The following is a 12,610-nucleotide window of genomic DNA, read 5'->3' as shown; positions in this document are numbered from 1 at the left end:
GTGGAACAAACCATCCGTGTCAGAATTAATATTAGTTAATTCACTTTAAAGCCAAAGGTAAAGCAGCCATCAGTTCCAAAATACCAAATAAAATGAGATACAGGACTTTTTCTATAGAATATAATTTTGTAGGCTTGAATATCTAAACATATTTTCAATAGGATTTAAAATGGAGGTTGGTCCTTCACTTAAGTAAAGATTTGGACTTGAGAAGCTTTATTTGAGAGAAGTGCGCAGTGTTATTGTTCGCAAAATCAGTGGATCCCTTTGACTTGAGGCATCATGATTAAAATATTAATACATACAGCAGTCTACTTCGTAATTTCACATTTTTGTATGCCAAGTTAGTCTGGTGGAAATACTGACAGCTTCATGGAATACCACCACTACGTGCCACTGTCCCATTGATTACCAAGGTACGTTGATCGAACACAAAATGTTAACAACTTCCTCAAAGAAAGTGCAAACATCAAAGGAATAAACGTTCTGGGTTTGGCCTGCTAGTTTTTAGTTCTGCTGTAGATGCAAACTCCAACAGATGTTTAAGGCTCACATATTGCAGACGTTCCATCTTATACCAAAACATACATCTCAAGAATGCATACTGTGTACCAAGAAAGAAGAAAAGTTTCAACTGCTTCAGCTAAAAGGCTAGCTGAAAGCAGCAGTCTAAAAAGGTTAAATTAGTCCTTGGCAGTTTCAGGTCTTATTGTGCTTAATAGTATTTTTATCTCCATTTTTACTTCTGTAACCATTTTTGTTTGTAAAGAGACCTGGAAAGTAGGTGAGCCTGTACAAGGTGGTCTAATGTAAATATTTTCCACCTTTCAAAATGGCAGGAACCATAATAGGCATCCGACATGCTCAATTACGTAAGCAATTTACCGTGATGGAATTTAATTGTTCAGTGGGTTATGTTAACTCAATAAGGTAGAGAGCAAAATAAAGAGACTTCAGTTGATAGATGAGATGAGATCTGCTTATAGAAACTGTTGTCAAGCTGTTAAAAGATCAAGTAAGTTGCATTAGCCCTGTAAAACGAACTTGCTGTATGATATTTTTGGAATTTGGCCACAAGGAAAGCTGCATATTCTTAGAACTTACATTAAACTTTAATACTTTTAGCACCAGTTTTTCACAAATATCTATAGAGTGGGAATCATGCAGCAAACAGTTTCCTTAATTATGTAAAGTGAATTCATTGAAAAGATTTATTTCTATTCAATAAATATTTAACAAAAATATAATTAAAAAAAATCCCTGATTGTGCATTGGATTTTTAACTAAATGGACCAAACTTAGTGATGCACTCTCTATGATATATCTGATATTATAGCACACATTCTTCCGCTGTAGAATACATTTGTCTTTTTTTTTGACGTTGCAGGCCAACATCCGTTGTATTTTCGAGGAGTTAAAATCCTAAGAAAATAGCTGCTTCCCTAGTATTTCTGTGAGGAACCACAAGGTAAATATATATAACTTTCAACTGAAGATGAATGGAATGAAGGCAATATTTTTCAAAATATCAAATCTCTAATTATTCTACTTCTATAAATGAACAAGTGATGAACAAGACAGTCAAGTGCATGTGAAAGGCAAACAGAAAATTTAGAACTACTTCAAACAGAGAATGAATAAATATGTGGATCAGAATGACCAGGGAGACAGAAAAGGTGAATAGCATTGGCAAATTCAAGAGAGCTGTATTTTTATTTAATGGAAAAGTGATTGAAGGAGACAAGATTACACTATGCTTTAAAATACACTTTAGGACCAGCCAGATGGACCACGCATTTCTAGGTTTCTTTGCTCCAAAAAGGTAGAAAAAATATGGCATAAAGCAATGAACTGATAATGTCAAGGATGAAATGCTGCAGCTTGCAGTCATTGCAATTGCTTCTAGTTGAAGTAAAGGCTGGAGTTGTATATAGCCATAACCATAATAGGTGCCAATAAGGCCACCATGCCAGTAATGTGGCAGAACTGACAACACAAAGACTTGCTGAATTATAGGGCCCAAGTTTCGAGCCGCGCCTAGAACGGCGCAGTCCCGACCTGGACGCCCGTTTTTCGCGCCACAAAGTGCGCCTAAAAAAAATCTCCGTATTCTCCACCTCCCTGCAGGTCCTCTGGCCCTCGGCGCAGCACAGCAGGAGCTGTAGGGGCGGAGCTAGGACCCTGCGCCGAAAACAGTGCCGGGAGCTCTGCACATGCGCGCTACAGTGGGCACGCAAGTGCAGTAGCTCCAGGCGCCCGAAACTGTGTGGGAGGGGCCCGAAGCACGCAGCCCCGAGCCCTGGCCGAATGGCCTCACTGGGGCTGCGTGAATAAGGCTCCTCCCACGCCCAGCTCCTGCTTCCTCCCGACCCGACTCCCGCTTCCCGCCCCCGGACCCGACACCCGCTCCCCCCCACCCACCGGACCGGACCGGACCCGACACCCGCTCCCCCCTCCCCCCGCCTCCGGACTGGATCCGACCTGACCTCCCTCCCCCTCCCCCGAACTGAACCGACCTCCCTCCCACCACCCCCCCGACCCGACCCAACGCCACCTACCTGTAAATCTGGTGCTGGGGACGGGCCCTGCCCGAAGTCTCGGGCCCGGCCCTTTCAGCCTCCCTCCCCCTTCTCCTTCCCCCCCATCCCCCCAAATCTCCTTCCCCCCCCCAACCCCAATCTCCTTCCCCTCCCCAATCTCCTTCCCCTCCCCAATCTCCCTTCCCTCCCCCTTCTCCCCCCTCCCCTCGCTGTCAGAAACACAGATACTGATAGACAGAGAATGAGAGACACACACAAACAGAGAGATAGAGACACTGACAGAGACACACTGAGGGGGGCATCCCAGCACGCTGTTGGAGGACTCCCGGTGCTGCAGCCGGTATGTAGAAAATGTTTTATTTATTGATTAAAAAAAATTATTTCTTATTAATTTTTTTTGATTGATTTATTGGTTGATTTATTGATGTATTTATCATTTATTATTGATGATGGCTCTTTATTTGTAAAACTGAAGTGTTTAATGTTTGTAAACTTCCCTTTAAACACCCCCCCACCATTCTCTACGCCTGATTTTCTAAAGTGTAGACAAGGTTTTTTCGAGCGTACAAAAATCTTCACTTACTCCATTCTAAGTTAGTTTGGAGTAAGTTTTCACTCACGAAACTTTGAAATCAGGCGTAAGTGGCCGGACACGCCCCCTTTTGGAAAAAAAATTCTGTTACAAAGTGAAACTGTTCTACCTGACTAGAACTGGAGCAAACTAAATGTGGAGAATTCTGATTTCTAAGATACTCCGTTCTACACCAGTTGCTCCTAAAAATCAGGAGCAAATCATGTGGAAACTTGGGGCCATAGTGCCTGTATAAATAAGTAGTGTCTGGAAATATCTGTTTTCTAACTTGTACATCAGATATTGCACAATGTAACGATACATACTAAGGCACGCAATTGGTGAAGTAATGTGGACCTTGCTTTCCACCTTAGCATTCCCTTGCTTTGTTGAATTAATTTAAGTCATATGTATGCACAATTGCCAGCTCTTGTTTGAAGAAAGAATACCCACATGTTTCATCTGGTCTTCCAGCTCCAACTTTAAAACTGATTGAGCAATCACAAACATTAATTGTGTGTGCTTATTGTGGATTTTGGCATGCCAACTGTACACAGTTCTTTGCACAATACGAGCTGATTTGGTTCAGAGCCAGTAACAAGGGTTCATTTTACCAAGGAATTACATTTTGGGATCTTGAGCTGTACAAGATGGGAACAGTACAAGATGGGTCTGTGTTACCATCTACTCATAACAGCCAAACAGCAAAAAGATTTCTGCTTTTACATGTTATAGCACATACAATGCAATGAATAACTCAATTTATGCTGTACTTGGTGATCATTTCATGACCTAAAGCACAATTTAAAAAGGGAGGGGAGGGACAAAATATTGGCCCAAAACCTACGGTCCTGATTGCGGTGAAATGGCAGTGTTTGCCCTCATTCCACCTTTGAAACGGACCACAACTTTAGGATTTAGCACCTGCATAGCCCAACATGGAAATCCTGAAATTGTGGTCAGTCATTCATTGCTCCTCCAGTCTGTGCTGTGGACACCATCCCCTCCAGAGCCAGCAATCAGTGTAATCTGTCAAATCGTAGGAACTAACAAAAACTTGGGCTCTTCATGGTAATACCGCTGTTAAATACCCCATTAAAAGTTAGACTTTTGGATTAGGTTTAACTGGGGTTTTAACAGCATAGTAACTGTTAAAAGGTTATGGCCCTGAAAAACTAATTAATTTTGTGGCGTGTCAAATTTATCTAACTTAATAAAAATTAAAACTTTTAAGAAACTAAAGTCTTTGTATTTTAAAAGTCTTAATTGTATGTAAATCAGTACTGTAGCGCAAACAGCTGAAGCTACTGATGTCACAACAGCATCCCAAATAACTGCAGTGGGCAATGCAGGCCAAATATGCTACATATGGCAACAGAGAAGGAACGTAACTAAATTTGAAAAACCAAAACATTTAGAATGGAGAATTTAAGTCCTATTATGGAATCAGCAGAATTAGACCTCAATGGGAACTGGAGCTGGTCTAGTTTATTATATTTGTAATTCTCACTCATGTCTCATCCTTCAAGTATATGGGGAAAAAATGAATTATGGGACATCAATAAAGTATGTCCATCTGTAATATATTCTCTTAAATGTTTACAATGCAGTATTAATTTCTATAGCAAGCAAAAAGCTTTTTGTAGTGAAGATAATAATGTGGTTTAGCTGGTGCAATGAGTTAGCACAATGTCCTCACTCATCACAATTGAATCTAGCCCAGACCAATTCAACAATGCTTTCCTTTCTCTGCTGGCCTATGTGAAATAAACTTGAACAATCTCAATCCTGTTCCTGCAAGTCCACAGCACAAAACTATTCCTAATTAAGTACCTTTGGAGTTGGACACACTGGGGATGAAGGATGTCCATTAAGTCTGAAAGGCCATAATCTAATGCACAGGAACTGCTGGCAGTTGTTTTAAGAACAAATGTGGGTTACAATAATTTTTTTTTAAAATTTATTCATTCATGTGAGGTGGGCGTCACTGGTAAGGCCATCATTTATTGCCCATCCCTAATTGCCCTTGAGAAAGTGGTGGTGAGCCGCCTTCTTGAACCGCTGCTGTCCGTATGGTAAAGGTACTCCCACAGTACTGAGGTATGGAGTTCCAGAATTATGACCCAGTGACAATGAAATAACGGCGATATGTTTCCAAGTCAGGATGGTGTGCAACTTGGAGTGGTGGTGTTCCCATACACCTGCTGACCTTGTCTTTCCAGGTGGTAGAGGTCGGGGGTTTGGGAGGTGTTGTCGAAGAAGCCTTGGTGAGTTGCTGTAGTGCATCTTGTAGATGGTACACACTGCAGACACGGTGCGCCGGTGGTGGAGGGAGTGAGTGTTAAGGTGGTGAATCCGGTGCCGAGCAAGTGGACTGTTTTGTCCTGGATGGTGTTGAGCTTCTTGAGTGTAGTTGGAGCTGCACTCATCCAGGCAAGTGGAGAGTATTATGTCTCAAATAAAGCAATGTGACTGAGGACTGTAGACTTGAGTAAGTGTGACCTTAGTCTCTTTATTCTGATTCCAGTGTGCTCGCACAGCATAGGAGGCTTGCTTACATGCAGTGCTCCCAAGGGATGCGGAGATCCCTTGGGACCCCAACAGATGGGCCTTCTGGTGGCAGTAGAATGCTGGTTACAAGGTGTTGCATACATAACATCACTCCCCACCCCTCCACCCAAAGTCAATAGTACACTTAGTTACAAGGTGGGACGATCTGGGACTTTCCGCTCCCTAGTCGATCGTCTCAGTACAAACACAGGTGCAGGTGAGTTGGTTGGGGCTTCGCTGGGCTGCTGAGCAGCTGGCCTTGCTGGGCTGCTGGGAATGATGAGTTCAGCTTCGTGGTCAACCGTGATGTCGGTTGCCACTTGTGTGTATCGGAGGGTCGAAGTTGATGGTGTCCTCTTCAAGTTGCTCGTGGCTGTCTGTGAATCGCAGTTTAGTTTGGTCCAAAAGCTTTCTACAAGTTAGTCCATTTGCAAGTTTGACCTCAAACACCCTGCTCCCTTCTTTGGCTACGACAGTGCCAGCAAGCCATTTGGGATCATGTCCATACTTGAGTACAAATACAGGATCATTGACTTCAATATCGCGTGACAAATTTGCGCGATCATGGTACATGCTTTGATGATGACGCTTGCCCTTGACATGATCATGGAGATCAGGGTGGACTAGAGAGAGCCTCGTTTTGAGTGCCCTTTTCATGAGCAGTTCGGCAGGGGGAACCTCGGTGAGCAAGTGGGGTCTTGTGCAGTGACTGAGCAGGACTCGGGACAGGCGGGTCTGCAGGGAGCCCTCCGACATGCATTTCAAGCTTTGCTTGATGGTTTGGACTGCCCGTTCTGCCTGGCCGTTAGATGCAGGTTTGAACGGGGCAGATGTAAGGTGCTTGATCTCATTGCGGGTCATGAATTCTTTGAATTCAGCGCTGGTGAAGCACGGCCCATTGTCGCTGATAAGGACATCAGGCAGGCTGTGCGCGGCAAACATTGCTCGTAGGCTTTCGATGGTGGCAGTGGACGTGCTTAGACATTATTACACACTCAATCTATTTTGAATAAGCATCCACAACAACCAAAAACATTTTGCCTCGAAATGGGCCAACAAAGTCAACATGGATCCTAGACCACAGTTTGTAGGGCCATGACCACAAACTTAGCGGTGCCTCCCTGGGTGCATTGCTCAGTTGAAAGCAAGTATTGCATTGGCGCACGCGAGACTCCAAATCTGAGTCGATGAAGGGCCACCACACATGGGATCTGGCTTTGGCTTTCATCGTTACTATGCCTGGGTGGGTACTGTATAGGTCATGTATGAACGTTTCCCTGCCTTTCTGAGGCAAAACCACACGATTACCCCACAAAAGACAGTCCGCCTGTATGGATATTTCGCCTTTGCGCCGCTGGAACAGCTTGATCTCTTCATGCATCTCCGCTGGGACGCTGATCCAGTTCCCATGGAGGACACAGTTTTTTTTTTACCAGGGACAGTAAAGGATCCTGGCTGGTTCAGGTCCTGATCTGGCGGGCCATAACGGGTGACTTTTCGTTTTTAAATGCATCCATCACCAAGAGCTAGTCTGCAGGCTGTGCTATTTCCACCCCGGTGGTGGGCAATGGTAGCCGACTGACAGCGTCAGCGCAGATCTCTGTGCCTGGCCTGTGGCGAATTACAGAGTTATATGCAGACAGCGTGAGCACCCATCTTTGGATGCAAGTAGAGGCATTGGTATTAATACCTTTGCTTTCTGAGAATAGCAATATGAGCGGCTTATGGTCAGTTTCTCACTCGAACTTAAGCCCAAACAGATACTGTTGCATTTTTTTCACCCCGTAAACGCATGCCAGAGCTTCTTTTTCAATCATGCTGTAAGCCCTATCAGCCTTGGACAAACTCCTGGATGCATAAGCAACCGGTTGCAAAGTTCCTGATTCATTTGCTTGTTGTAACACACCCCCGACCCCGTACGAAGATGCATCTCAAGCTAGCACTAAACGTTTACATGGATCACACAGTTTGTTGGAACATAACAGATTTCTGGCTTTCTCAAAAACAGTCGCTATTGATTTCCCCCATACCCAGTCATCTCCCTTGCGTAGCAACACATGTAGAGGTTCTAGCAAGCTGCTTAACCCGGGTAGGAAATGACCAAAATAATTGAGGAGTCCCAGGAATGACCGCAGCTCCGTCATGTTCTGTGGTCTCGGCGCGTTCTTGATAGCTTCCGTCTTGACGTCAGTGGGTCTGATGCCATCTGCCGCGATTCTTCTCCCTAAGAACTTGACCTCTGGCGCCAGGAAAACACACTTTGAGTGTTTCAACTGGAGTCCCACACGATCTAGCCGACTTAGAACCTCTTCTAGGTTCTGCAAGTGTACGATGGTGTCCCGACCTGTGAACAACGACGTGAACTTGCTCAAAACCTGGGCACATGAGGTATCGTCGACGGACGAAAGCGCTCGGTTGTCATCCCAGTTCCAGCGGATTTTTCCCAGCCAGCTTCTGCCGAACAGTGTGGAGCCATCTCCTGGTACAATCCATAGTGGCAGTTCGTGCACCGCTCCATTGTAGGAGACTTATACTGCTGCACTGCCAATTACAGGGATCAGCTCTTTAGTGCAAGTTCTCAGCTTGGTATGAATAGGGCTCAGCTTGTGCCTTTGTGCCTTGTTGCACAACAGCCTCTCGAAGGTCTTTTTGCTCATGATAGACTGATTTCGCACCCGTGTCCAATTCCATGGATACTGGAATTCCGTTCAGTTCAACTTTTAACATGATTGGTGGACATTTTGTGGTGAAGGTGTGTACCCCGTCCACTTCTGCCTCCATTTCAGTTCGAGTCTTTAGTTCAGTTTGATTCGCCATGGATCGGTCTTCCTCTGCAACGTTTGCAGCTTGTCTGCACATTCGCTGGAGGTATCTCACTGTTCCACTGCCTTTGCACACAGTGTTTGAAGCAGCATTGATGGGCTCGATGATCACCTCCGCAGCTCCAACAAGGTGTTTAATTGCCTCGCATTCACACTTGATGGCGGATTCAGTCATCTGAGGTTGTGCAGCTGCAGGCGTGTGTGTTCTGCCATATGCATTCCTGTCTGAAAACGACGTTACTTTGTGTACAGTACTTGCCGATGCATCTTTATGCTGCGAAATTTGTTTGGTGTTATCGCTGGTGGACATAGATGCCTGGGCTATCGTTATGGCTTTGCTAAGGTTCGGTGTTTCAACAGTCAATAGTTTGAGAAGGATAACCTCATGGCCAATGTCAAGCACAAAAATCGTCTCTTAGCATTTGCTCCAGGAATCCACCGAATTCGCAATGTCCTGCAAGGTGCCTTAGTTCGGCAACGTAGCTCGCCACTTCCTGGCCTTCAGACCGTTGACATGTGTAAAATCGATACCTTGCCATCAGAACGCTCTCCTTCGGATTTAGCTGTTCCCGGACCAGCGTACACAGTTCTTCATATGATTTGGTTGTTGGTTTCACCGGAGCAAAAAGATTCTTCATGAGGTCGTGGGTTGTTGCCCCGCAGACAGTGAGGAGGATCGGCCTTCGTTTGGCAGCGTTCTCATTCCCTTCCAGCTCGTTGGCCACAAAGTATTGGTCGAGTCGCTCCACGAAGGCTTCCCAATCGTCAACTTCTGAGAATTTCTCCAGGATACTAACAGTTCTCTGCATTTTCGCGTGATGGTTAGTTATCTATTACTCGTCGCCAGTTGTCATGTCTCAAGTAAAGCAATGTGACTGAGTACTGTAGACTAGAGTAAGTGTGACCTTAGTCTCTTTATTCTGACTCCAGAGTGCACGCACAGCATGGGAGGCCTGCTGATATGCAGTGCTCCCAAGGGATGCTGAGATCCTGTGGGAATCCAAAAGATGCGCCCTCTGGTGGCGGTAGAATGCTGATTTCAAGGTGTTGCAGGCATAACAGAGTATTCCATCACACTCCTGACTTGTGCCTTGTAGGTGGTGGATAGGCTTTGGGGAGTCGGGAACAATGTTCTCTGTCATTTGTTTTGGCCCTGCGCGGCCCCTTTACGGGGCTGCGCTGGCCATTCAAAATATAGTGTATGCGCAGTTTTTATATTGAAAAGCCAGCTGCGTGGGTTCCCTGGAGTACTGCACGACTGCCCAGCTTACAGGGATCATAGGTCAGGTCAGTCACTCGCCACAGAATACCCATCCTCTAACCTGCTTGTGTACCCAGTATTTATGTGACTGGACTTTCTGGTCAATGGTGACCCCCAGGATGTTGATGGTAGGGGATACAGCAATGGTAATGCCGTTGAATGTCAAGGGGAGGTGGTTAAGACTCCCTCTCGTTGGGAGATAGTCATTGCCTGCCACTTGTGTGGCACGAATGTTACTTGCCACTTCTCAGCCCAAGCCTGAATGTTGTCCAGGTCTTGCTATATCCAGGCACGGACTGCTTCATTATCTGAGGAATTTCAAATGGAACACTGTGCAATCATCAGCGAACATCCCCACTTATGATCTTATGGAGGGAAGTTCATTGATGGAAGCAGCTGAAGATGGTTGGGCCTCGGACACTGCCCTGGGGCTGAGTTAATTAGCCTCTAACAATCACAGCCATGTTCTTTTGTGCTAGGTGTGACTCCAACCAGTGGAAAATTTTCCCCCTGATCCCCATTGACTTCAGTTTTACTCAGGCTCCTTGGTGCCAGACTCTTGATCTCAACGGCAGTCACTCTCACCTCACCTATGAAATTCAGCCCTTGTTTGGACCAAGGAGGTAATGAGGTCTGGAACAGAGTTGTCCTGGCGGAACCCAAACTGAGCATCAATGACCAGATTATTGGTGAGTAAATGCCGCTTAATAGCGCTGTCGACGACACCTTTCATCACTGTGCTTATGAGGCAGTAATTGGCCAGAATGGATCTGTCCTGCTTTTTGTGGATAGGACAAACCTGGGCAATTTTCCACTTTCTTGGGTAGATGCCAGTGTTGCAGTTCAGATGATGGTTTGTGATTCACAGCAAGGGAAATTTGCGCCCCCTTTTCTTCATGTCTTGGTAGTTTTAATAATAAATTACCCTAATTTCAAAATCACAACCATGGTTTTGAAATTGTTGCGAAAAGATAAAGAACTATTGCTATTTAGACATCCAGATGCAGCCATGTGAAATGCCAAAATAGCATTCCTTTTTTCTCCAAGGTTGCTATTACAAAGTACTCTGTTACATTTGATGAGTAGTGAACTTCTACTCTAACTGGTAATCACACTCAGGCTAGGGTGGGAAATGGTGCATTACTTTACAATATTTGTTAATTTCATTCTAGAGATCTGGGTATCACTGGCAAGGCATCTATTGCCCAGTTGCCAAGAAGGTGATAATATAACAAGAGTGGTTTGCTGGACCATTCAGAGTGCAGTTAAGACTCTCAAAGCTGGTGTGGGGCTAGAGTCACAGAGGCGACATCAGGTAAAGACAGCAGGTTTCTTTCCCTAATCAGATGATCAGTGAATCAGTTGGGTTTTTACGGCAATCTGACAGCTCCAATGGTCACTTTTACTGATACTTAATGTGCCCTTTAAGCTGCGCGGCCGCACAGCTCTCTGGGCCTCCCGAGCAGCCAGCTCTTCAATACGTAAAGCTGAGCATGTGTGGTATTTTAAATGGGCCATGTGACCTGTTAAAGGGGCCACGCACCCCCCAAAAATGAGGAAATATTGCTGAGACCAGCTTTTTATTTCCAGATTTAAAAAAATTTGAATTATCAAATTTACATGTTGGGATTTGAACTCACATTTTCTGTATTATCAAATCAGGCCTCCAGATTACTCATCCAGTGACGTAACCACTATGGTGCCGTACCCAACTATTCTATATCACAAACACATGTCTTGTTGTAAAATATATATGGTAATGCATTGTACATGTTACAAGGAGCAAAATAAATCCACTACATTAGAGCTTGTAAAAAAAACAAACTTTAGTTATGAATCCACGAATCAAGATCATTAGGAGCAAATAGTTGACTTAATGGGGTTATTAATTTTCATGAAGGACATCAGTTTTTCCTGGAAAGTACTAATTCTTTAAATGCAGAATTTTAAGAAAATATTACATACAAGTGACTACACAGAACACAACAAAGTGCAATTACTTTGCATTCAAGTTACTTCACCAAAGAGATGCCTTCTTTAAGACAGAACTGCATAGAGAGGCAAGTCTTTCTTTGCTGTTCTAGATTCAAATTGGGACTTCAGATTAACATCTCATCCAAAAGACAATGCAGTTCTCTCTCAGCACTTCACTGCAATGTCAGCCTATGTGCTCAAGTCCTGGAATCAAGCTTGAACCCATGACCTTCTAAATTACAGGTGGCCACATTACCACTGAGCCTCTTGACTCCAGTTACAACCAAAACAATCCAATATAAAACAAAATATAGAAATGTTCTCTATTTAATGAAGATCAAAAGCTCTGCTTTCACATATGATGCATCAATAAACTAGACTTGCTTTATGAAAATGTGCACTTCAATGCAACGTTACCTGTTTTTCTGAGTGGGAAGTCATCTTTGGGATCGTACATCCCTAGGACTGGATGATTGTATGAGGCAGATATGCTGCTTTGAGGTGGAGAACTCTGGTCTAATGAGCCATGCTGGGTTTTTCTGCAGTAAAAAGAAGCAATACCAAAGAATCAGGTTGCAATCCATATAAAATGTTATTAAAGCTATTGAAACACTTATGAATTCAGATTAATGGGCTAAATAGTATCTGGCAATTATTGTAACCATAAAATCTACCAGAGCAGATGTTATCTATTTTGAAATTTGGCAAAATTCACAACGTATTAAAAAGATCAGAGCTCCTAACACATACTCCCAAGATGCTCAGCAGCTTTACAAAAAGGAGCAGCCGAGCCGAATAAGAGCAAGCAGGTTAAATTCCCAATCAATGCAATGTTAACTGATCTCAATTGGAGGTGATGACAGGGTGCCACAATAGTTTCGATGCCCGTATA

At 44.2% G+C, this 12,610-nt stretch overlaps 1 protein-coding gene across 1 annotated transcript in view; it reads right to left on the bottom strand.

Moving 5' to 3' along the window:
• The window catches only part of LOC139243254 (histone deacetylase 9-like), a 36,918-nt gene extending 24,657 nt beyond the window's left edge, over positions 1 to 12,261 (bottom strand). The window contains exon 1 of the mRNA XM_070870740.1: positions 12,136 to 12,261. Within this exon, the coding sequence (XP_070726841.1) occupies positions 12,136 to 12,175 (40 nt within the window). The 5' untranslated portion in view covers positions 12,176 to 12,261. The remainder of the gene's footprint in view (positions 1 to 12,135) is intronic.
• Between the last annotated feature and the right edge of the window lie 349 nt (positions 12,262 to 12,610).

Source organism: Pristiophorus japonicus, unplaced genomic scaffold (assembly GCF_044704955.1).
Source record: "Pristiophorus japonicus isolate sPriJap1 unplaced genomic scaffold, sPriJap1.hap1 HAP1_SCAFFOLD_1651, whole genome shotgun sequence".
Taxonomy (NCBI): Eukaryota; Metazoa; Chordata; class Chondrichthyes; family Pristiophoridae; genus Pristiophorus; species Pristiophorus japonicus.
Note: the sequence above shows the minus strand (reverse complement) of the source record. Positions and strands in the feature narration are given on the sequence as shown.